The 24083-nt window shown below is 45.3% G+C and overlaps 1 protein-coding gene and 1 long non-coding RNA gene across 4 annotated transcripts in view; one reads left to right on the top strand and one right to left on the bottom strand.

Moving 5' to 3' along the window:
• The first annotated feature begins 261 nt into the window (after window positions 1-261).
• On the top strand, window positions 262-4615 carry LOC311099696. 2 transcript variants are annotated; one of them, XR_014609752.1, is made up of 6 exons: window positions 262-291; window positions 1254-1387; window positions 2125-2200; window positions 2471-2605; window positions 3355-3425; window positions 4195-4615. It is a non-coding gene; the product is annotated as an uncharacterized lncRNA (long non-coding RNA). The 2 variants fall into 2 exon arrangements; XR_014609753.1 differs by having other exon boundaries at window positions 4157-4615.
• An 84-nt stretch (window positions 4616-4699) lies between these two features.
• Window positions 4700-24083, bottom strand: part of dipk1b (divergent protein kinase domain 1B) — a gene marked incomplete at its 5' end in the record, with an annotated part of 39328 nt that continues 19944 nt past the window's right edge. For both annotated transcript variants that reach the window (XM_084140426.1, XM_084140427.1), the window contains 5 exons: window positions 4700-5997; window positions 8642-8783; window positions 12729-12955; window positions 14663-14839; window positions 15098-15205. In XM_084140426.1, the coding sequence (XP_083996552.1) occupies window positions 5554-5997; window positions 8642-8783; window positions 12729-12955; window positions 14663-14839; window positions 15098-15205 (1098 nt within the window). In that variant the 3' untranslated portion in view covers window positions 4700-5553. The remainder of the gene's footprint in view (window positions 5998-8641; window positions 8784-12728; window positions 12956-14662; window positions 14840-15097; window positions 15206-24083) is intronic.

The raw sequence follows: 24083 nt of genomic DNA, 5'->3' as shown, positions 1-24083 counted from the left end.
GTACATTTTGTGTACACTACTTCATCACGCACTGAGTTTTATCCGCAAAAAGTAAATTTGGTGGGGAAAAGGCGCATATTTTCTTTATGCGTATTCTGGAGTATTCGCATGAAAATCTGCCGCCAATTGGATGGAAACCTAGATAGTGGACCTGTATGGGACTGAATGAAACCACTCAAACGCATACTTGCTTGCCTTAAATTGTCCTTCAAAGATTCCGTAGGTGACCCTTATAAATAGACACCTCCCCGGTTTTTCGTCCTCTTGTCTTCTCTTCTCGGTCTGGGCATGGTAAGTAGCACATGGTGATGTACGTGTTTTAGTTTCAGGCCTACCTATTGTAGAACTGTAATACACCCAAACATGAATGTAAAAGTTTTTATTGAGCACTTTTTGTTGTCTCGGGTGCAGCAACATATTATTACTTTTTGACTACAAATTGAGTTGTAACCATATACACGTGGTTCCGTGCTACTGGCACGACCTAGACCGTTTCGGGATACGGTTGGCAACGATGTTTCGGGAGCGTCTCGTATAATTATTTGTAGTAACGTGTTGCTGACTCAAGTAATACGTGTAGTCGGACATGGCTGTTGGAAGTTGGTGCGAACAAAAGTAACTCATTGACTGCCAGTCACTCACGTCGTAAAGGTCTCATTTCTCGATTGATATGCGTACTTTTACGCTTATAGTAAATTCATAAGATTCTGATTTTATTTAAGAGGCGTTGCAGGCTCGGTTTGTGACCTTTCCATTGGTCATTAGATTGCGGGGCGAAAGGTGTCGTATTTTCTAGTGGCTGCGGCCACCTGGGCACTCAGATTTGTGGCTTTATGTAGGTGTATATAATATTTTAAACGGAATCTCCTCTACTTTTCAACCTCCCCTTCATTATCTCCAGCACCAAACCAGAGTCTAAATATGCGAAAACGGTGCGTTTCTCTGGTTAAGAAAGATAAAGGTCCTAAATGCTGGTGACATCACGGTTGGATTGAAAGTGAAACGTTGATTTTCAAAACCACTAAGTAGCTTTTAGCAAGCGGGAGGCTTTTTTTCTTGCTCACCTTGTCACCGCTAATATCAGTGTTTTGGAAGTCACTCTTTAAAATGTTAACTTTTGATGTCAGGGTAAAACGTAACTATATGTGACGGTTTTGACATGTGGACTGTTAATGCTGGAGACGAATGTTAGTGGCGGAGTTGCCCTTTAAGGGTAAAGAATCACTCATTAATGTCCTGTTTTCTCTTTATAGTTGTGTCTCAGAGGTGAAGAGTCCAATGAAGAACATTGGATACCACGATGATCTATTGGTGCCTAAGTGGATGACACATGAAAGTAGCAGTAAGGCCTGCCTTTCCCCCCTGAAAGAATGCTGTGCACATAACGGTAAGCAACATCGGGTGGCATTTTGAACTCTGTCCAGTCTTAAAATTAATGCGTAATAGGTCTGTGATGAGAAATCATGCACCACGCTGAACTTGTGATGGATAACCTCTACCACATTATCTGAGACCTGCACAGACATGGTTACAAATGCTGCTTTACAAGGCTTGGTTGTGAATGCTTTGTGCTGGTGTCCCAGACATGGGTTAAGCCTACTCTTGGACTAAAGGTATTTCAATGGAGAATCCATTTAGGCCCCTACTAACAGTTAAATGGGCTTGTGTTTTTCAGAAGACAAGTTAATTATGGTATCTCATGGTGGTTCTTGCCCCTTGCAATGTAACTCATTGTTGCACTGAGTGGGCAGACCGAAACTGACCAATAATATTTGAATCAGCTGTGTAGTGTTGGGGCAAAAACCAAAACGTGCACCCCTTGGGGTCCCGAGGACAGAGTTTACAAAACGCTGCCCGTCGAGGTCTGGAGCCTGCTGGGTTTCTGTTCTACCTGAATTTCACCCACCTGGTGTCTTGAGGTCTAAATCAGTCCTTGATTAGAGGAAATAATAAACTCTGTGGAACTGGCTTCAATGTCCGGAGTTTGAGGGCTGTCGAACAAGCCGCAATCTACTTGGACTAACTACTTATTTGTACACTTTGACTACTACTGCTTCGTTGCCTTGACTGTTTTCCTGGTGGCTCTTTTTAAACTGAAGTGTTACCATCTTTTGTCCTTTTCAGATGAAGGATAGTCTGGAGGTGCAGCAGTGCTGACTTAATGGTCATAGTGGGTCATGACATGCTACCACAAGCCATGGTAAGTCCTTGCCTCATTTGGTTATGCACCTGCTAAATGTATGTTTTCCTAGCAATCTGCCCCTTGAGGTGTTGCAGTCCGACTACGTGTTGAGCCTGTGTCATGAGGGGCGGAGAGTGACCGGGCTATGTCTACGCCAAGGACCCAGAACAGTGGGTACTTGGAGTGATCATAGCGCCAACATCAGCAACAGTATATGAAATGTAATATGGGTGACTGACTGTTCATATCATGCCTATCTTCCTGTTTTTTCTTTATGGTTGTCCTTAGGATGTGAAGCTGCCAATGAGAAATTGGATACTGCTGATCGATTGGTGTCCTGTCCATAGCGGATGTAATATTAAAGTAGCAGAATGATTGCTGCCTTTCCTCCCTGAAAGAATGCTGTGCAGTGTGCACATAATGGTAAGCAACAACCGTGGCATTTTTAACTTCAGTCTTAAAATAAGTGTAATAGGTCTGTGATGAGAAATCATGCACCACGCTGAACTTGTGATGGATAACCTCTACCACATTATCTGAGACCTGCACAGACTTGGTTACACATTCTGGCTCACAGGGCTGGGTTGTGAATGCTATCACACCAGATACGGACTGGTTTTCTGATCCATGGCCCTAATTTTTTTAATAAGTTATCTGTGCTCAGCAGATGCATGTCTGTATTCCCAGTCATGTGAAATCTATAGATTAGGGCTTAATTTAGTTCAATTGACTGATTTCACAGTATAGATTAGCCTACTCCTGGGCTAAAGCTCTTTCAATGGAGAATTCATGTAGGCCCCTATGTTTAATGGGTTTGTTTTTCAGAACAAAGTTACTAGTGGTGTATTTCTTGCCCCTTGAGATGTACTTGTGGCTCCAATGCCACTGTCGTGCAATGAGTGGGCAGACAAACTGACCCACAATGGCTTGACTGCCCTGTTCAGTGCGCAGCGGTTAGGGAACCGTCCCAGGTACCCAGACCCTCACCAGGAGGGCAGGTTGTCTAGCCTATTAATCACACACGTTTGATAGTATAACTGATGCTCTAGAACTAGCAGCAATGTACTTGGACCCACTACTTAATATATACATTTTGACATCTTGACTTTGTTGCCTTGAGCTGTCTCATTGTTGCTCTACAAACTTAATCGTTACATCTTTGTTATTTTCAGATGGAGCATATTCTGGAGGTGTAGCAGTGCTGATTGGTCATAGTGGGGGTGACATGGAGCCACGAGTCATGGTAAGTCCTCGCCTCATTCGGTTACCCACTGGCTAAATGTATATTGGACTCCTAGCAATCTGCCCCTTGAGGTGTTGCAGTCCAACTGTACGTGTTGAGCCTGTGTCATGAGGGGCAGAGAGTGACTGGGCTATGTCTACGCTGAGGACTCATAACAGTGGGTACTTGGAGTGATCATGGCTCCTATATTTGGCCATATGGAGACTCATCTAGACCTGCAGACAAATGTTCTCTTATAGTACATGGTTACTCCTGAGTGGCGCAGTGGTCTAAGGCACTGCGTCGCAGTGCTAACTGTGCCACTAGAGATCCTGGTTCGAATCCAGGCTCTGTCGCAGCCGGCCGCGACCGGGAGACTCATGGGTGGCGCACAATTGGCCCAGCGTCGTCTAGGGGAGGTAATGGCCAGCAGGGATGTAGCTCAGTTGATCGAGCATGGCGTTTGCAACGCCAGGGTTGTGGGTTCGATTCCCACGGGGGCCAGTATAAAAATAAATGTATTCACTAACTAAGTCGCTCTGGATAAGAGCGTCTGCTAAATGACTAAAATGTAATGTAAAATGTACAGGAAGTTTTTGAACATGTGGCTGAGTGCCTGTTTTAAACTCCCCCAGCAGTGTGCATCTTGTGCCAAAACCAATTTGATTACTGACTGGTAATTGCCATTGGGCCAATACTTAGTTTTTATTCACTCTAACCTGAGGTTTTACTTTTCTTGGTTGTTTTTAAAGGGTCGGCTTTTTTTTTTTTTTGTGCCATTCATTGACAGATGGGAGAGGTGCTGAAGAATGAATCAACGTTGTGGCCCGTTTCATTTGAAGATGCAAGGTGACAGTAAACTTGAGCCTTAATAGAAGAAAGCAGATCGTTCAGTCACCGTTCCTACCGGTCCTAGACTAAGGCGACATCTGATTCCACATGAATGCAGCTGCCACTTTATTATAAAAATGTAAACTGCATTTAATGGCGATCACACTAAAACCCTTTTGACTCTGTACCATAGTGACCTATAATAATATGCCATTTAGCAGACTCTTTTATCCAAAGCGACCTAGTCATGCGTGCATACATTTTTGTATGTTTTATTAGTCTTTGAGCAAATTTCACCATGTACCCTATATTGGTTTTCAATAAAAATGCCTACTTTGTATCACTTTCAAGATAATTCAAATAAAGTCGAGCTGATCTCACTGGTTGGTTGAATTTTCTTAAGCGTTTCTCTTCAGATGCACAAACATGGAATGTCCTTCACTATTACAATGAAACTACAATTATTTTTTTTACAACTAAATTGAAAATGTTATTGATGTGGCAACTGCTTGAATGTGCGTTATTGAATCAATAATTTAACAATCCAGTGAGAAGTCACAGGTCTGCTGGAATGGATGGAAGTTAAGGTGAGAACATGGATTGAGTTTCAGTGTGACCTACATGCCTTGAATGTGAAATGCTTATGGACAAACTACACAATTCCCCCCCCCAATAACAATTCATAAGTGATTTTCTTTAGTCTGTAGAGAATGGCCATTGTTTAGAGTGCAGTCTTTGTTCCAGATCTGTTCGATACAGATTGGTTGCATGGTCCATCAACGATCCAGAGGGATCTCTCATGAGACTGAATCCTTTGTTCTAACTTGTCTGGGAGTGGATCATATTCCACACAGGAATTGTATACACAAATGCACCAGAGTTTCCCTCATGTACTGTTACATAACTGATCTTTAAGACAATACACTTCTGCATTTTATCTTTAAATTAGATTTGTTTAAAATTATCATTACACAGGCAAGGCCCAGAGCCTATGCAGTGTCCTGCATCAAACGAAACCTTCCTGCCTGTACATTTTAAATCCCTAACCTCAATTCGGTGTAACTTTGTTTCCCCAAAAATGTCTTCTACTCAAGCTTTTGGCATAGTCTGATTCTGTAAGAGACTCAAGAATCTAAGGTGGTGGGAAGTAACATTTTCCTTAGTCATCACCTATTCAGGGAGTACAAGTACCTCTAGGGTAAATGAGGGTAGAATTTGGACCGGCTTCAATTATCTGTATGTCCTGGGGGGGAAACTCCAGGGTCATAGACCTGGGTCGTATTCATTAGAAATGACTAAGGCAGTAGCTCTGTGGTCCTCAGGAGTATTGTGTGTTGGAGATGGTCTTCCACAGCAGGGTCTTGAGGTTGTTGAGGACCAGCGAGTGGTGCACCTCCATTTGGCTGGCCAGGCTGCTGAGCGTCACACAGGTACGGAGCTGCTTCTCCAGGTCTGTGCGGAGTTCCTGGGGCGCCCCGAACAGCAGGTAGTCTTGTAGCAACACACACACCTTGGCCAGGTTGGGCTGGACCACCTCCGTGTTACACTGCTTCACCAGCCGATCGCAGGTGGCCGTGCAGTCACTCCCAAAGGTGCAGTCAGCGTTGGTCTCACAGCGACGCCCCCGCATGAACCCGCGGACCGCCGTCTCAGAAGCCACGCTGCGCAGGTCGGCCATCTTGCAGTCGTACTTGAAGTTGTAGCCTATGTGGCGCGGGCTGGCGTCACACATCAGGAAGCTGCCGTAAGCCCCGTGGAACACCTGTTGATATTGTGGTGTATATATTAGCTAACAATGAATCACACATGAACTGAACTTTCTCTATTCCCAATGATTGTATTTATTCCCTGTAATTGTCTGTGCTTTGTCAATGCTTTATATGTTATATGTATGCACAAAGCCGCAAACAAAATGTCCTCATGGGGATAATACAGTGGCTGTGTCCGAATACCAATACTTGCGTCCTAAATAGTAGGCCATTTGAGTATGTGAAAATACTTAGTTTAATAGTATGCCACATTTCAAAAATCGAGTATACTTTAAATGCCGGATGTCGTACTCATTTCGGCTATGACAACAGTTGATCGATTAGATATGGGGATGCGCTATTGAAATCATTGAATAGCAGAAAACAACGCAATCGCGCATTACGCATTCTCTGTATGCGAAAATAGAATGCTTTATAGTATGTGCATTTTTGTAAATCGAGTATGGTTCAAATGCCCGGATGTATACTCATTTCGGCTCTTCATCTAGTAAAATTATATGAACACTTTACACAATGCATTGGAAGAGGTGGGCTGTGAGTGATAGGCGCTAGTTCTCTTCATGTAGCCAAGCAACAAAATTGGGCTACTTAATTGGGAAGATGCATATTAGCGAAGCTTCTGCGGTGGTGTTCAAATGTAGGCGAAGTTGTTTTTGTTCTGCTTAAAATGATCACAAGTATTGCATCGAAGGCTACATCTTTGAAAACAAGTCTTGTTTTACCCAAAGTGGATTTCTGTTTTCTCATTAAAAGTGTTTCTTGTTCTCTTGGCCTTAGTCATAGCTTTTAAGCTAAATGCTAAATCATCTTTTGACTTCTGAATGTGTTGGCACCGGGGACTCGGGATGTGGCTGCCTTATTGATGTCATGTTAATCAGACCTTTTGATTTGAACATATGGATTGTTTTAGTTTTGTAGGCTAGGCTACTTATACTGAATAGAAATATAAAACACAATTTCAAAGACTTTACTTAGTTACAGTTCATATAAGGAAATGGCCCTAATCTATGGATTTCACATGACTGGGAATACAGATATGCATCTGTTGGTCACAGATGGATCAGAAAACCAGTCAGTATCTGGTGTGACCACCATTTGCCTCATGCAGCGTGACGCATTTCCTTCACATAGAGTTGATCAGGCTGTTGATTGTGGCCTGTGGAATGTTGTCCCACTCCTCTTCAACGGCTGTGCGAAGTTGCTGGATATTGGCAGGAACTGGAACATGCTGTCGTACACACCGATCCAGAGCATCCCAAACATGCTCAATGGGTTACATGTCTGGTGAGTATGCAGGCCATGGAATAATTGACATTTTCAGCTTGTGTACAGATCCTTGCGACATGGGGCCGTGATTTATCATGCTGAAACATGAGATGATGAATGGCACGACAATGGGCCTCAGAATCTCATCACGGTATCTCTGTGCATTCAAATTGCCATCGATAAAATGCAATTGTGTTCGTTGTCTGTAGCTTATGTCTGCCCATACCGTAACCCCACTGCCACCATGGGGTACTCTGTTCATAACGTTCACATCAGCAAATCGCTCGCCCACATGACACCATACACATGGTCTGCGGTTGTGAGGCCGGTTGGACATACTGCCAATTCTCTAAAACGATGTTGGAGGGTAGAGAAATTAACATTCAATTCTCTGGCAACAGCTCTGGTGGAAATTCCTGCAGTCAGCATGCCAATTGCACACTCCTTCAAAACTTGAGGCATTGTGTTGTGTGACAAAACTGCACATTTTAGAGTGACCTTTTAATTGTCCCCAGCACAAGGTGCACCTGTGTAATGATCATGCCGTTTAATCAGCTTCTTGATATGCCACACCTGTCAGATGGATGGATTATCTTGGCAAAGGAGAAATGCTCACTAACGGATGTAAACAAATTTGTGCACCACATTTTAGAGATACGTTTTTTGTGCGTATGAAACATTTCTGGGATCATTAATTTCAGCTCATGAAACATGGGAGCAACACTTTACATGTTGTGTTTATATTTTTGTTCAGTATGTTTCAAGATCATTCTGATCTTGTTCCCAATGATCAGTGCTTTAGTTTATTATCTTGCTGTTCAGCGGTTCTGAATTTGCGATACATCAGACTGTCCACGTTTTTCTGTGCAATAGCCTTTTGATTTTAACATTAAATGTTTTGGTGTGTGTACTAGGTTATTTGATTTGATTTATGTTACAGCACTTTGGTTTCACTAATAAATATGTTGAAAGGGAACCACATGATCTGTTTCTGTCTTCAGTCCTTTTTAATAGGATAGATGGGCTATATGGGCTACAGTATAGGTTGAATGTGATAGTCTGCCTATAACCAGCCTGATTACGACTATAACTCCATTCCTATTCTATTCAGAGTTTAGAGAAATTAATCGAATTGGAAATTAGCTGTCATCAGGCTGGTTAATGCAATGCATGTCTGTTGAATTTGGAAAAGTCTGCCGGCACTCGGCCCCGCCCCACCTACTCTGCCAGTCAGGAGCCGCTACTGCGTTGCGGCCGTGGCATACTGCATACTTTTTACTAAACGGTACGTGCTAAATAGTTTCGACGATGAGTACATGGTATGTAGTACGCTATATGGGTATTCAGACACGGCCAGTATCCTATCTTTACCTCTTCTATGAACTCCAGCAGGCCGATGGTGATGCGGGCCCTCCGGGGCCACGCCGGGGCCAGCCACTGGTTCACGCTGGAGCTTAGGGCCTCCGGGACTAATGCCTGCAGGTAGCTGGGTACCTCCAGCCTGTAGAGGGAGCTGTGAATTGAATGTTATTTTGGGTATTATAAAAAAATAAAAAATGAAATATATATATATATATACACAGTGAGCACTATAATTCATTGGACAGTGACCATTTTTTTGTTATACAATGACAATGAGGGTGAAGTGCAGACTGTCAGCTTTAATTTGAGGGTATTTTCATACATATCGGATGAACCGTTTAGAAATTATAGAAGCATTTGTACATGCCCCCCCCCCCCCCCCCCCCCCCCCCCCCTTTTTCGGGCATCAAAAAACATTGGGACAGTTTCAGTTTAACATAATGTAGAATAAAGTAATCATTGTTAATATTTGGTCGCATATCCTTTGCATGCAATGACTGCTTGAAGTCTGTGATGCATCGACATCACCAGACGCTGCGTATATTCCCTGGTGATGCTCTGCCAGGCCTGTACTGCAGCCATCTTCAGTTCCTGCTTGTTTCGGGGACTTATTGCCTTCAGTCTCCACTTCAGCAAGTAAAATGCATGTTCAATTGGATTCAGATCTGACTCGGCCAGTCAAGGATTTTCCACTTTTTGGCCATCAAAAACCCCTTCGTTGCTCTAGCAGTATGTTTAGGGTCATTGTCTTGTTGCATGATGAAGTACCGTCCAATGAGTTTGGAGGCATTTGGTTTTATCTGAGCAGATAAAATATTTCTGTAGACTTCAGAATTCATTGTTCTACTTCTGTCTGCAGTTACATCATCGATGAAGACAAGTGAGCCTGTTCCACTGGCAGCCATACAGGCCCAAGCCATAACACATTTTACATTTACATTTTAGTAATTTAGCAGACGCTCTTTTCCAGAGCGACTTACAGGAGCAATTAGGGTTAAGTGCCTTGCTCAAGGGCACATCGACAGACTTTTCACCTAGTCGGCTTGGGGATTAGAACCAGCGACCTTTCGGTTACTGGCACAACGCTCTTAACCACTAAGCTACCTGCCGTGTTAACCATGTTTCACGGATGAGGTGGTATGCTTTGGATCATGGGCATTTCTTTCCATCACGCTGGTACTTCTTTCCTCTTGGGGCTCTTTTAGGTGCTTTTTAGCAAACTGTAAACTCGCCTTTCTGTTCTTCAGGCTTATCAGTGGTTTGCATCTTGTAGTGTACCCTCTGTAGTCCTGCTGGTGTAGTCTTCTATGTATGGTAGACTTTGACACATCTACACCTGCATCCAGGAGAGTGTTTTTGATCTGTTGGGCTGTTGTCAGGGGGGTTTTCTTCACCATAGAGAGTATTCTCCGGTCATCCACTACAGTGGTCTTCCTCGGTCTACCGGGTCTTTTGACATAATTGAGTTCACCGGTTGTTTTTTTTCTTGTTAATTATGAACCAAACTGTTGACTTGGGCAGGGCCAGGGTTTTTGCAATGTTCCTGATTAATTGATTTTCATTTCTGAGCCTTATGACGGCCAGCTTAATTTGCATCGACACTGCTGTCTTCCTCATGATGTCACACCCCAACAACAACCTCCAAAGGCAATAGCAAAGTCTAGAATCAATACTATTCATCAACAGCTCTCCTGCATTCACTAACGACACAAATGAATACACCTGCCTAACGACACACATCTGTGAAGCCAATTTAACAAATACTTGTAGTACCTTAAAATGGGGGGGACCATGTACAAAAGGTGCTGTCATTTCTAAACGGTTCATCCAATATGTATGAAAATACCCTCAAATTAAAGCTGACAGTCTGCACTTCACCCTCATTGTCATTGTATCCTTTCAAACTCAACGTGCTAGAGTACAGAACCAAAATAACAAAAAAATGGTCACTGTCCAATGAATTATGGTGCTCACTGTATATATACACTGCTCAAAAAAATAAAGGGAACACTTAAACAACACAATGTAACTCCAAGTCAATCACACTTCTGTGAAATCAAACTGTCCACTTAGGAAGCAACACTGATTGACAATAAATTTCACATGCTGTTGTGCAAATGGAATAGACAACAGGTGGAAATTATAGGCAATTAGCAAGACACCCCCAATAAAGGACTGGTTTTGCAGGTGGTGACCACAGACCACTTCTCAGTTCCTATGCTTCCTGGCTGATGTTTTGGTCACTTTTGAATGCTGGCGGTGCTTTCACTCTAGTGATAGCATGAGACGGAGTCTACAACCCACACAAGTGGCTCAGGTAGTGCAGCTCATCCAGGATGGCACATCAATGCGAGCTGTGGCAAGAAGGTTTGCTGTGTCTGTCAGCGTAGTGTCCAGAGCATGGAGGCACTACTAGGAGACAGGCCAGTACATCAGGAGACGTGGAGGAGGCCGTAGGAGGGCAACAACCCAGCAGCAGGACTGCGACCTCCGCCTTTGTGCAAGGAGGAGCAGGAGGAGCACTGCCAGAGCCCTGCAAAATGACCTCCAGCAGGCCACAAATGTGCATGTGTCTGCTCAAACGGTCAGAAACAGACTCCATGAGGGTGGTATGAGGGCCCGACGTCCACAGGTGGGGGTTGTGCTTACAGCCCAACACCGTGCAGGACGTTTGGCATTTGCCAGAGAACACCAAGATTGGCAAATTCGCCACTGGCGCCCTGTGCTCTTCACAGATGAAAGCAGGTTCACACTGAGCACGTGACAGACGTGACAGAGTCTGGAGACGCCGTGGAGAACGTTCTGCTGCCTACAACATCCTCCAGCATGACCGGTTTGGCGGTGGGTCAGTCATGGTGTGGGGTGGCATTTCTTTGGGGGGCCGCACAGCCCTCCATGTGCTCGCCAGAGGTAGCCTGATTGCCATTAGGTACCGAGATGAGATCCTCAGACCCCTTGTGAGACCATATGCTGGTGCGGTTGGCCCTGGGTTCCTCCTAATGCAAGACAATGCTAGACCTCATGTGGCTAGAGTGTGTCAGCAGTTCCTGCAAGAGGAAGGCATTGATGCTATGGACTGGCCTGCCCGTTCCCCAGACCTGAATCCAATTGAGCACATCTGGGACATCATGTCTCACTCCATGCTTTAGTCCAGGTCTGGGAGGAGATCCCTCAGGAGACCATCCGCCACCTCATCAGGAGCATACCCAGGCGTTGTAGGGAGGTCATACAGGCACGTGGAGGCCACACACACTACTGAGCCTCATTTTGACTTGTTTTAAGGACATTACATCAAAGTTGGATCAGCCTGTAGTGTGGTTTTCCACTTTAATTTTGAGGGTGACTCCAAATCCAGACCTCCATGGGTTGATACATTTGATTTCCATTGATAATTTTTGTGTGATTTTGTTGTCAGCACATTCAACTATGTAAAGAAAAAAGTATTTAATAAGATTATTTCATTCATTCAGATCTAGGATGTGTTATTTTAGTGTTCCCTTTATTTTTTTGAGCAGTGTATATAGAGAGAGACATATTTTGTTTACAAGCAAATGTCAAGTTCGAGTGATGCATGCGCATCCTCACACCAAAGAAGCTCTGTAGCAGTATAGCTAACTGATGTCGGGCCCTTGATAAACTTAGCAGTGAGTTAGTGATGACCAAGAAAACACGCAAGACTGATGGCTATGTTCAACAGGTATATTATTCTTCTGGCTTTATCTAGCGCTATTTGTGATATTGTACCTTGCCTCGCTGGCTTGCTAACTTGCTAGGTATTCAAACCTCCAATGACATCGGGGATGTATGTAGACAATAACCATCTGATTACGTGTTTAACTTGCATGAGCTGCATTTGAAGTCAGAGGATTCTGTATCCACCCTTTCTGATTAGAAACTGCGAGTGCAACTTTTGATGATGCGGCCGGGAAATGGGTCTATATAAACAAGATGTGCATTTGATCCCAGAGGATATCACTTGAAAGCATACATTAAAACACATGATTGGACTGGTTGATGAAGCTACAAAGCCAAGAGAAAATCCAAACAATATGTGTTGCATTGTAATAAAGCTTTCTGATTCCAAAGTGGTCCTCACCTGTGGCTCACGCGCTCAGTCACGTACAGGTCCCCGCAGAAGCCCAGCAGTTTAGGGGTATGCTCCTTCTCCTGCAGAGCCACCATCAGCAAGAACTCGTTAATCTGGAGAAGAGCCCACACAGACTTGGCCTCGGCCAGAGACACCTTGCCGTCCTTGTTGATGTCAGCCAGGGTCATGACACGCCCTACCAAGGTGGTGAGAGAGGGCTGCTCCCCTAGGTTAGACTGCAGGGAGGATGGAGAGAAGAAAATATGAAGTGAGGAAATGTTTACAGGTCACAGTGATGTTCAAACCTTGCATAGCTAATGTTACACTTTCCGTCAACTAAGCAAGGGGGTAAGTATCAGCCAGCTAAGACTAGAAAACAAGTTGAAATATACACAGAGTGTACAAAACATTAGGAATAGCCTCAATTCATCGGGGCATGGACTCTACAAGGTGTCGAAAGCATTACACAAGGATGCTGGCCTATGTTGACTCCAATGCTTCCCACAGTTGTGTAATGTTGGCTGGATGTCCTTTGGGTAGTGGACCATTCTTGATACACACAGGAAACTGTTGAGCGTGGAAAACCCAGCAGCGTTACAGTTCTTGACACAAACCGGTGCGCCTGGCACCTACTACCATACCCAGTTAAAGGCACTTAAATATTTTTTGTCTTTCCCATTCACTCTCTGAATGACACACATATACACTCCATGTCTCAATTGTCTCAAGGCTTAAAAATCCTTTAACCTGTCTCCTCCCCTTTATCTACACTGACTGAAGTGGATTTAACAAGTGACATCAATAAGGGATCATAGCTTTCACCTGGTCAGTCTGTCATAGAAAGAGCAGGTATTCCTAATGTTTTATACACTCAGTGTATATCATGCTATGTAAAGAGAAAAACTAAGCAACAACAGGTCACTTTTCAGTTCAGATAGTCATACACATTATAATAAAAACAAGACTGTGTGGCATGATTGAAATGTGCTAGATTTCTTCCATGTAGCTTCCATTAGATAATTGGCAGGGGGGCGACACTAATATAATTCAATCTCACAGTTGAGTGGAGCCATTGTGCTGAAGATGTCTGCTATTTCAGCACCTTGTATTGCGCTATATTTGGCACAGGGCTTTAACTCCTAGCTTCCTGCTCTCTCTCTCTCACTTCCCCCTACCATCACACACAACCTGGGAGAATCTCAATTGCATCCTCCTCGCGTCCTCTTTCCTCGCTGCCTCCTCAAAACCCATTGGATGAGAAAGCCAGAGGTCCCTCCCCTCTGACCTTCTCCTCCAATGGGGTTTGAGAAGGAGGCGAGGAGAGAGGATGCAAGGAGTATGCAATTGAGATTCTCCCCCTACGTCTACTGCCTCCTTCCATCGCACACTCTCTACCCCCTCTTCTTTCTCTCTCACCCCCCTCTCTCTCAGTCTTCTTTCCCTCGCTCTCTCTCTGGGGAGCCAGCAGCACTCTGACAGCACACACTAGTAATAAGGTCACTCTGCCCTGCCTTTGTTCCTTCCCAGCACAAACTACATGAAGCCTGTCTACAGAGGAACCGTCCCTCAGATAGACTCAGCTTCACAGTGATTATCAGTTACCATGTTATGTTAGCTTCCGACTAAATATACTGTATCAAGATGCCCTAATTTTCCTCTGCCACAAGGTCAAATTTATTTCCAATAATGGTCCTCACCTCACTTTCTATTATAGAAATGAATGTGAGAAACATTGTGTAAATTACAGTACATTTTTTAAATCTGTTAAATTTCTCATAATACTACAAGTAAGTAACATATTCTTATGTGTGATTGTATTGTATTCGAATGTGCCTGTCTGTAATGCTGCCTGTATTGCCTGACATAACAAAAAAACACCAGTTCCCTTGTGGAAAGTTATTCTATCTAATCTAACTGAGAGGAAGTGAAATGAGCAGCCAGACCTTCAGGAAGCTGTGCAGCATCTCTCTGAACTCGTCCATGGAGGTCCCTCGGGTGGGCTTGTCAAACAGGGTCATTTCCTGTCTCAGTATAGAGTCAGGAGCACCGTCTCCCTTCAGAGGCTCCTCCAGACCACACTTAATGACCACAGGCCTCTCCTTCCACACACCACTGTACACCTACAAACACAGATACACACACAGCCATTAGGTAGAGTAGGTAGTGTGTGGTTTTGTCAAGTGGTGTGCGTGCGTGTGTAATCTCGCAGAGCCAGACGTGTGTCTACGTGTATTGCATATACTCTGGCTACCTTTACACCAGCTGTCAAGTCTGGCGAGCAAGATTAGCCTGTGTAAGGTGGTTGTAACTTGTGAAGTGTGGTTGGCAGCTGGTTGGCTGTGTGCGTGTATTACCTGATGTGTGTGTGTGTTACCTACCTGGTGTGTGGAGGAGGTGGACATGCATCGCTGCAGGGTCAGAGTCCTTTTCTCACATAGGGCCTTGCAGGACGACCCTGAGACGATGCCTCTTCTGTAGTGGTCACACTGGCACAGACGGACAGGAAACCGGAAATACATCATCACATTATCAACAGGAAGAGGACCCAAGGATCCTACAATCTCTCGCTCATATGTACTATGGCCCGAATCCCAGTTGGTACTATGCCCCGAATCCCACCCGCATGCAAATCATGTATACTGTAGGTATCAATGGGGAATTAGTCAGGAATTTCAAGATTCGCAAATAGATGTCAAGTAAGGATTTCTTTATTTTCACCCAGTGAGATTCTATGTGTTCTAGTGAGTTATGGATGGGTTAGCTGACAACGTCACGAAAACGATGTGCGCGCTTCCATGGGGTAGAAGCCAGCGTGTTGTTGTGATTCTGGATGGCCTGATTGCTAGCAAGAATGACAAGAAACTGCCATCTGGGGAATCGTAAGTGGCTCGTTTCAGCTCGTTTCATCTTGTTCTTGATACCATGTCTATTTACTATTTACCAAGAGAGTTTTCATCCGTATTTTTTGTAGCTGTCTATTCACTACCACAAATCGATGCTGGCACTAAGACCACACTCAACGAGCTGTATAGGGCAATAAGTAAACAAGAAAATGCTCATCCAGAGGCGGCGCTCCTCATTTCTACCAGCATGTCACCTGTGCAACTAGAGGGATAAAAACTCTAGATCACCTTTACTCCACACACGCATACAAAGCTCTCCCCCGCCCTCCATTTGGCAAATCTAACCATAACTCTATCCTCCTGATTCCTGCTTACAAGCAAAAACTCAAACAGGAAGTACCAGTGACGTGCTCAATATGGACGTGGTCCAATGAAGTGGACGCTAAACTACAGAACTGTTCCGCTATCGCAGACTGGAATATGTTCAGGGATTCATCCGATGGCATTGAGGAGTTCACCACATCAGTCACCGGCTTCATTAATAAGTGCATCGACGACGTTGTCCCCACAGTGACCATACGTACATATCCCAACCAGAAGCCATGGATTACAGGCAACATCCGCAATGAGCTAAAGGCTAGAGCTGCCGCTTTCAAGGAGCAGGACATAATCCGGACACTCATAAGAAATCCTGCTACGCACTCCGACGAACCATCAAACAGGCAATACAGGACTAAGATCGAATCCTACTACACCGACTCTGACGCTCTTCAGATGTGGCAGGGCTTGCAAACTATCATGGATTACAAAGGGAAACCCAGCCAAGAGCTGCCCATTAACGCGATCTTCCCAAACAAGCTAAATGCCTTCTATGCTCGCTTCGAGGTAAGCAACACTGAACCATGCGTGAGAGCACCAGCTGTTCCGGACGATTGTATGATCACACTCCATAGCTGATGTAAGACCTCTAAAAAGGTTAACATTCACAAGTCCGCAGGGCCAGGCGGATTACCAGGACGCATACTCAGAGCATGCGCTGACCAGCTGGCAAGTGACTTCACTGACATTTTCAACCTCTCTCTGATCCAGTCAGTAATACCTACATGTTTCAAGCAAACCACCTAAGAACACCAAGGTAACCCGTCTAAATGACTACCGCCCCGTAGCACTCACATCTGTATCCATGAAATGCTTTGAAAGGCTGGTTATGGCTCACATCAACACAATCACCCCAGAAAACCCTGGACCCACTCCAATTCGCATACTGCCCAAACAGATCCACAGATGGTGCAATCTCTTTGCACTCCACACTGCCCTTTCTCACCTGGAAAAAGGAACACCTATGTGAGAATGCTGTTAATTGACTACAGCTCAGCGTTCAACATCATAGTGCCCTCCAAGCTCATCACTTAGCTAAGGACCCTGGGAGTGAACACCTCCCTCTGCAACTGCATCCTGGATTTCCTGATGGGACGCCCTCAGGTGGTGAGTGTAGGCAACAACACATCCGCCACGCTGACCCCCAACACGGGGGCCCCTCAGGGGTGCGTGCTCAGTCCCCTCCTGTACTCCCTGTTCACCCATGACTCCAACACCATCTTTAAGTTTTCCGACGACGCGACGGTGGTAGGCCTGATGAGACAGCCTATAGTGAGAAGGTCAGAAACCTGGCAGTGTGGACAAGACAAAGGAGCTAATGTGGACTACAGGAAATGGAGGGCCGAGCACGCCCCCATCCACATCGACGGGGCTGTAGTGGAGCGGGTCGAGAGCTTCAAGTTCCTCGGTATCCACATCACTAAGGACCTATCATGGTCCAAACACACCAACACAGTCGTGTAGAGGGCACAACAACGCCTCTTCCCCCTCAGGAGACTGAAAAGACTTGGCATGGGCCCTCAGATCCTCAAAACGTTCTACAGCTGCACCATTGAGAGCATCTTGACTGGCTGCATCACCGCTTGGTATGGCAACTACTCGGCATCCGACCGCAAGGCGCTACAGAGGGTAGTGTGTACGGCCCAGTACATCACTGGGGTCGAACTCCCTGCCATCCAGGACCTCTATACCAGGCGATGTCAGAGGAAGGCCCTAAAAATTGTCAAAGACTCCAGCCACCCAAGTCATAGACTGTTCTCTCTGCTACCGTACGGCAAGCAGTGCCGGAGTGCCAAGTCTGGGACCAAAAGGCACCTGAACAGCTTCTACCCCCAAGCCATAAGACTGCTGAACATTTGCTCAAATGGCTACCTGACAATTTACATTGCCCCGCTTTATTATGTATTTATTTATCTTAATTGTTTTGCACTGACTCCCTTGCACTGGCTCTATGCACACTCCCTAGACCAGGGGTTCCCAAAAATGTTTCCCCGCGACCCCATTTTGATATCTGAAAATCCTCACAGTCCCAACCATGTGAAAATAATTATGTAATTAACAGCCAATGTTACATTTTGTATTTTGGGCTATGCCAGTCAATTGCAAAACATTCTGACAGTATTTCTGATTGTCTTCTCAACTCACCATCACATACTTTTAATGTGGGGCTATGCCAGTCAATTGCAAATTAGTCTGACATAATGTCTGATTGTCTCTTATCTCACCACCACTAATGAGACGGGTGTGCTTGATGCATGTCGTTTCGGAGATACTCAAAGTCAGGGGACGTGGTCAACAGTGCGCACCTCATCTCTGCTGTCACATCCAACCTGGATCGATATTTGCTTTTAATGCAAATGAGAACACTGAATCCAGCTTCACACAGTCTGAGCTGGCACCATGAGTAATAATGCTTGGAAGGAGACGGCAGTGTATTCCCTTCGAGTCAGGAACACAAACTCCTCCGTAGTGACCCGTGAATGCGTTGTCTGCAGCATTCGGTCACATGACAGCTCGATCAGCTGTTCAATTTCACTTGCCGGCTTGTCAACTGAGCCAGCATCACAATCAAACTTTGTCATGTCCAAGTCTTGGAAGTAGGTCCCAAAGTGCTCTTCCAAGCGTTGGAGGTGAGCAGTCATCACTCATGTGGGACACTCTTTCTTCGGAATCCACTGATTTGGTCACTCATCTGTATAATGTTTTTGTATTTCCCCTGCATGTTTGCGTTCAGTTCGTTCAGTTTCCCAAGTATGTCTGATAAAAAAAATGTTTTACATCCATTGCGAATGACAACAGTTCCTCTCTCAATTCGAAAAATCTTTCCAACACTCTCCCCCTCGATAACAACTGAGCCTCGGTGTGAAATAGCAAATTGTCATGCTCTGATCCCATATCTCCACACAGTTTTGCAAACAGGCGTGCACACAGTGGATGTGGTTTGATATAGTTTACAATCGAAGTTACCTGCTGCAGTATATCTCCGAGTTCTGCATTCAGCTCTTTTTCTCTCGGTGTATCATACAATGCGTCCATATGGCAGAGGGAGACAAATTCATAACTAGAGTGCGGAGGCCTGACCACCGTCCCGCCATAAATGAAGCCCACTCTGTGCAAAAGCCCACTAGCCGATGGTGGTATAAGGGTCCATTTTACAGCCGCGTAGCAGGTCTAGCCATTCACAGTGATTCAAGTGCAAACTATAGTTTTGGCAAGTTGGTTAGGATATCTACTTTGTGCATAACACAAGTAATTTTTCCAACAATTGTTTACAGACAGATTATTTCACTTATAATTCACTGTATCACAATTCCAGTGGGTCAGAAGTTTACATACACTAAGTTGACCGTGCATTTAAACAGCTTGGAAAATTCCAGAAAATGATGTCATGGCTTTAGAAGCTTCTGATAGGCTAATTGTCATAATTTGAGTCAATTGGAGGTGTACCTGTGGATGTATTTCAAGGCCTACCTTCGAACTCAGTGCCTCTTTGCTTGACATCATGGGAAAATCAAAAGAAATCAGCCAAGACCTCAGAAATGTATTTGTAGACCTCCACAAGTCTGGTTGATCCTTGGGAGCAATTTCCAAACGCCTGAAGGTACCACGTTCATCTGTACAAACAATAGTACACAAGTATAAACACCATGGGACCACGCAGCCGTCATACCGCTGTCTCCTAGAGATGAACGTACTTTGGTGCGAATCAATCCCAGAACAACAGCAAAAGGATCTTGTGAATGTCACGTTCGCTTAAGGAGGAGGACCAATGCGCAGCGTTGAATGCGTACATATTATTTATTAAACAGATCACCCGATCAAAACAACGAACGAAACGTGAAGTCCTTCGATACACACAAACCAAAAGGAACAAGAAACCACAACACAAAGTGAAAAGACCGATAGTTAAATATGGCTCCCAATCAGAGACAACCAGCTGACACTCGTTGGCTCTGATTGGGAGTCACTCAGGCCAACATAGATATACAAAACATAGACTTACACACCCTGGCTCAACATAACATAGTCCCCAGAACAACCACAACAGGGGAGGGACCGGGTGGGCACTCCGCCTCGGCGGCGGATCCGGCTCCGGACATGACCCAGGCACGGGTTGTGCTGGACTGACGACGCACACCCCTGGCTTGATGCGTGGAGGAGGAACGGGCCGGACCGGGCTGACGAAGCGCACCCCTGACTTGGTGCGGGGAGCAGGAATGAGCCGGACCGGGCTGACGACGCGCACCACTGACCTGGTGCGGGGAGCTTGGATGGGCCGGACTGGGCTGGCGACGCGCACCACAGACTTGGTGCGGAGAGCAGGAACGGGCCAGACAGGGCTGACGAAACGCACCATAGACTTGGTGCGGAGAGCAGGCACGGGCCGTGCCGGACTGACGACGCACACCACTGGCTTGGTGCGGGAAGCTTGGATGGGCCGGACTGGGCTGGCGACGCGCACCACAGACTTGGTGCGGAGAGCAGGAACGGGCCGTGCCGGACTGACGACGCACACCACTGGCTTGGTGCGGGAAGCTTGGATGGGCCGGACTGGGCTGGCGACGCGCACCACAGACTTGGTGCGGAGAGCAGGAATGGGCCGGACCGGGCTGGCGACGCGCACCACCGACTTGGTACGGAGAGCAGGAACGGGCCGGACAGGGCTGACGACGCGCACCACAGGCTCGGTGCGAGAGGCAGGAACAGGCCGAACCGTACTGGGGACACACGCCACTGGCCCTATGCAGGGATCAGGAACGGGCCGGACCGGACTGGTAATACACCCCAGTACCTCTCGCCGTGCCTCCACACTTTCCCTCTCCTCTGTGACCAGTGGCCCCCTTAACCTGGCGGCCTCCTCTTCACACCCGCTGGACCGCTCCATCGCGGCCTCCTGCTGCCCCGTCGTCCACGTCGTGAGCCCCCCCCTAAAAATTTTCTGGGGTTCTCTCCTCCCCGTGGACCAGGCCTCCCTAGCTCTCGCCAGACTCTCGATCCATTGCTTCATAGACCAGCCTCTCTCCTCTTCACTTAGCGTGGCCCAGCCGAAACTCCTACTCCCCTGATCCCAGGTCCTTCCTCTCTCCTCTTCACGCTGCTTGGTCCATTTTTGGTGGTTTCTTCTGTCACGTTCGCTTAAGGAGGAGGACCAATGCGCAGCGTTGAATGCGTACATATTATTTATTAAACAGATCACCCGATCAAAACAACGAACAAAACGTGAAGTCCTTCGATACACACAAACCAAAAGGAACAAGAAACCACAACACAAAGTGAAAAGACAGATAGTTAAATATGGCTCCCAATCAGAGACAACCAGCTGACACTCGTTGCCTCTGATTGGGAGTCACTCAGGCCAACATAGATATACAAAACATAGACTTACACACCCTGGCTCAACATAACATCAAAACTGTTCGCTGCTCTGGCACCCCAATGGTGGAACAAGCTCCCTCACGACGCCAGGACAGCGGAGTCACTCACCACCTTCCGGAGACATTTGAAACCCCACCTCTTTAAGGAATACCTGGGATAGGATAAAGTAATCCTTCTACCCCCCCCCCCCCCCCCCCAAATTGTAAAGTGGTTATCCCACTGGCTATAGGGTGAACGCACCAATTTGTGAGTCGCTCTGGCTAAGAGCGTCTGCTAAATGACGTTAATGTGCCCTTGAGCAAGGCACTTAACCCTAATTGCTCCTGTAAGTCGCTCTGGATAAGAGCGTCTGCTAAATGACTAAAATGTAAAATGTAAATAACATAGTCCCCAGAGCCAGGGCGTGACAGTGAAGATGCTGGAGGAAACAGGTACAAAAATATCTATATCCACAGTAAAACGAGTCCTATATCGACATAACCTGAAAGGCCGCTCAGCAAGGAAGAAGCCACTGCTCCAAAACCACCATAAAAAAGCCAGAATAAGGTTTGCAACTGCACATGGGGAGAAAGATCGTACTTTTTGGAGAAATGTCCTCTGGTCTGATGAAACAAAAATAGAACTGTTTGGCCATAATGACCATTGTTATGTTTGGGGGGAAAAGGGGGTCGCTTGCAAGCCGAAGAACACCATCCCAACCGTGGAGCACGGGGGTGGCAGCATCTGGTGCACTTCACAAAAGAGATGGCGTCATGAGGAAGGAAAATTATGTGGATATATTGAAGCAACATCTCAAGACATCAGTCAGGAAGTTAAAGCTTGGTTGCAAATGGACAATGACCCCAAGCATACTTCCAAAGTTGTGGCAAAATTGCTTAAGGACAACAAAGTCAAGGTATTGGAGTGGCAATGCTACCAAATACTAATTGAGTGTATGTAAACTTCTGACCCACTGGGAATGTGATGAAAGAAATAAAAGCTGAAATAAATAATTCTCTCTACTATTATTCTGGCATTTCACATTCTTAAAATAAAGTGATCCTAACTGACCTAAGACAGGGAATTTTTACTAGGATTAAATGTCAGGAATTGTGAAAAACTGAGTTTAAATTTATTTGGCTAAAGTGTATGTAAACTTCCGACTTCAACTGTATCTGCATTCCCTAACTAAGTAAGTGAAAAAATATAGCGAAATATAGCTAGCTCTCGCTCTCTCTTGCTTCTCCTTCTATTTTTGAAGAAATTAATTTCTTCAAAACTGTTAAACTATTGTCTTTCTCTCTCTTTGAGTCAACTACTCACCACATTTTATTCACTGCAGTGCTAGCTAGCTTATGCTTTCAGTACTAGATTCATTATCTGATCCTTTGATTGGGTGGACAACATGTCAGTTCATGCTGCAAGAGCTCTGATAGGTTGGAGGACGTCCTCTGGAAGTTGTCATAATTACTGTGTAAGTCTATGGAAAGGGGTGAGAACCCAGAGCCTCCTAGGTTTTGTATTGAAGTCAATGTACCCAGAGGAGGACAGAAACTAGCTGTCCTCCGGCTACACCATGGTGCTACCCTACAGAGTACTTTTGAGGCTACTGTAGACCTTCAATGCAAAACAGTGTGTTTTAATCAATTATTTGGTGACGTGAATATATTTAGTATAGTTTTATCTAAAAAGGATAACTTTTAATTGTTTCAATATTTGTATTTTTCTGAAATTGTCCCTCCCCTTCCTCCTCTGAGGAGCCTCCACTGATGTACATACTGTGTTACCTCAATTACCTTAACTACATCGTACCCCTGTATATTGACTCGGTAATGGTACTCCTTGTATATAGCCTCGTTATTGTTTTTATTGTGTTACTATTTCCTTTTCTATTTAGCAAATATTATCTTACTTTTTAACTCTGCATTGTTGGGAATGGGCTCGTAAGTAAGCATTTCACTGCAAAGTCTACACCTGTTGTATTCGGCGCATGTGACCAATACAATTAAATGTTTTATTTTATGTCTTGTTTTGAGGTGTTTTCACTGATTTCATGTCAATGCTAAAATAGCAAATATTCGCTAGCTAGCTAACCAACAACTGTAACGATGTATTTGAGAGACAACAAGTGCTCATTGTGCACATTTATTTATGTTTTCATTAAACATTGGAGACGAAATATAGCTTACATGTTGTCAACAATCTAAGCCAATCCCGTCTATTTTGCCCCATAGTTGCGCACAAGTTGGTTTTGTTGCTAAACAACCAACCCATCTATAGGTAGTGGTCCTCTGTAGCTCAGCTGGTAGAGCACGGCGCTTGTAACGCCAAGGTAGTGGGTTCGATCCCCGGGACCACCCATACACAAAAAAAAATTTATGCACGCATGACTGTAAGTCGCTTTGGATAAAAGCGTCTGCTAAATGGCATATTATTATTATAGTCATCCCAGGATTGAGCTTCATTGTTGGCACTTTAGTGATGTAGCCTTTGCACCACACCACTCTCCCTAAAAAGATCTCTAAAAGACAGTTTGCAGAAGCAGCAAGAAGAAATGGTCACAGCATAAATTAGCGTGGGTGTGAGATAATCTTGCTTGGGAAACATCCAGGCAGCCCGCCAGCCTGTACCTAACTACACTGCTCTAAGAGCTAGCTCCAGTAAAATGAGATCCACTCAAACAGCATGAATCGTACAAAACAAAAAGAAAGACTACAGGCTGCCGCCTCCTCCTCCACTGTATGGTGGTTGCTATGGTAATATGACTTAATTTTGGCCACTTTGGATT

Source organism: Coregonus lavaretus, assembly GCF_964263955.1.
Source record: "Coregonus lavaretus genome assembly, chromosome: 24".
Lineage (NCBI taxonomy): Eukaryota > Metazoa > Chordata > Actinopteri > Salmoniformes > Salmonidae > Coregonus > Coregonus lavaretus.
This window is presented reverse-complemented; position numbering and strand designations above follow the sequence as displayed.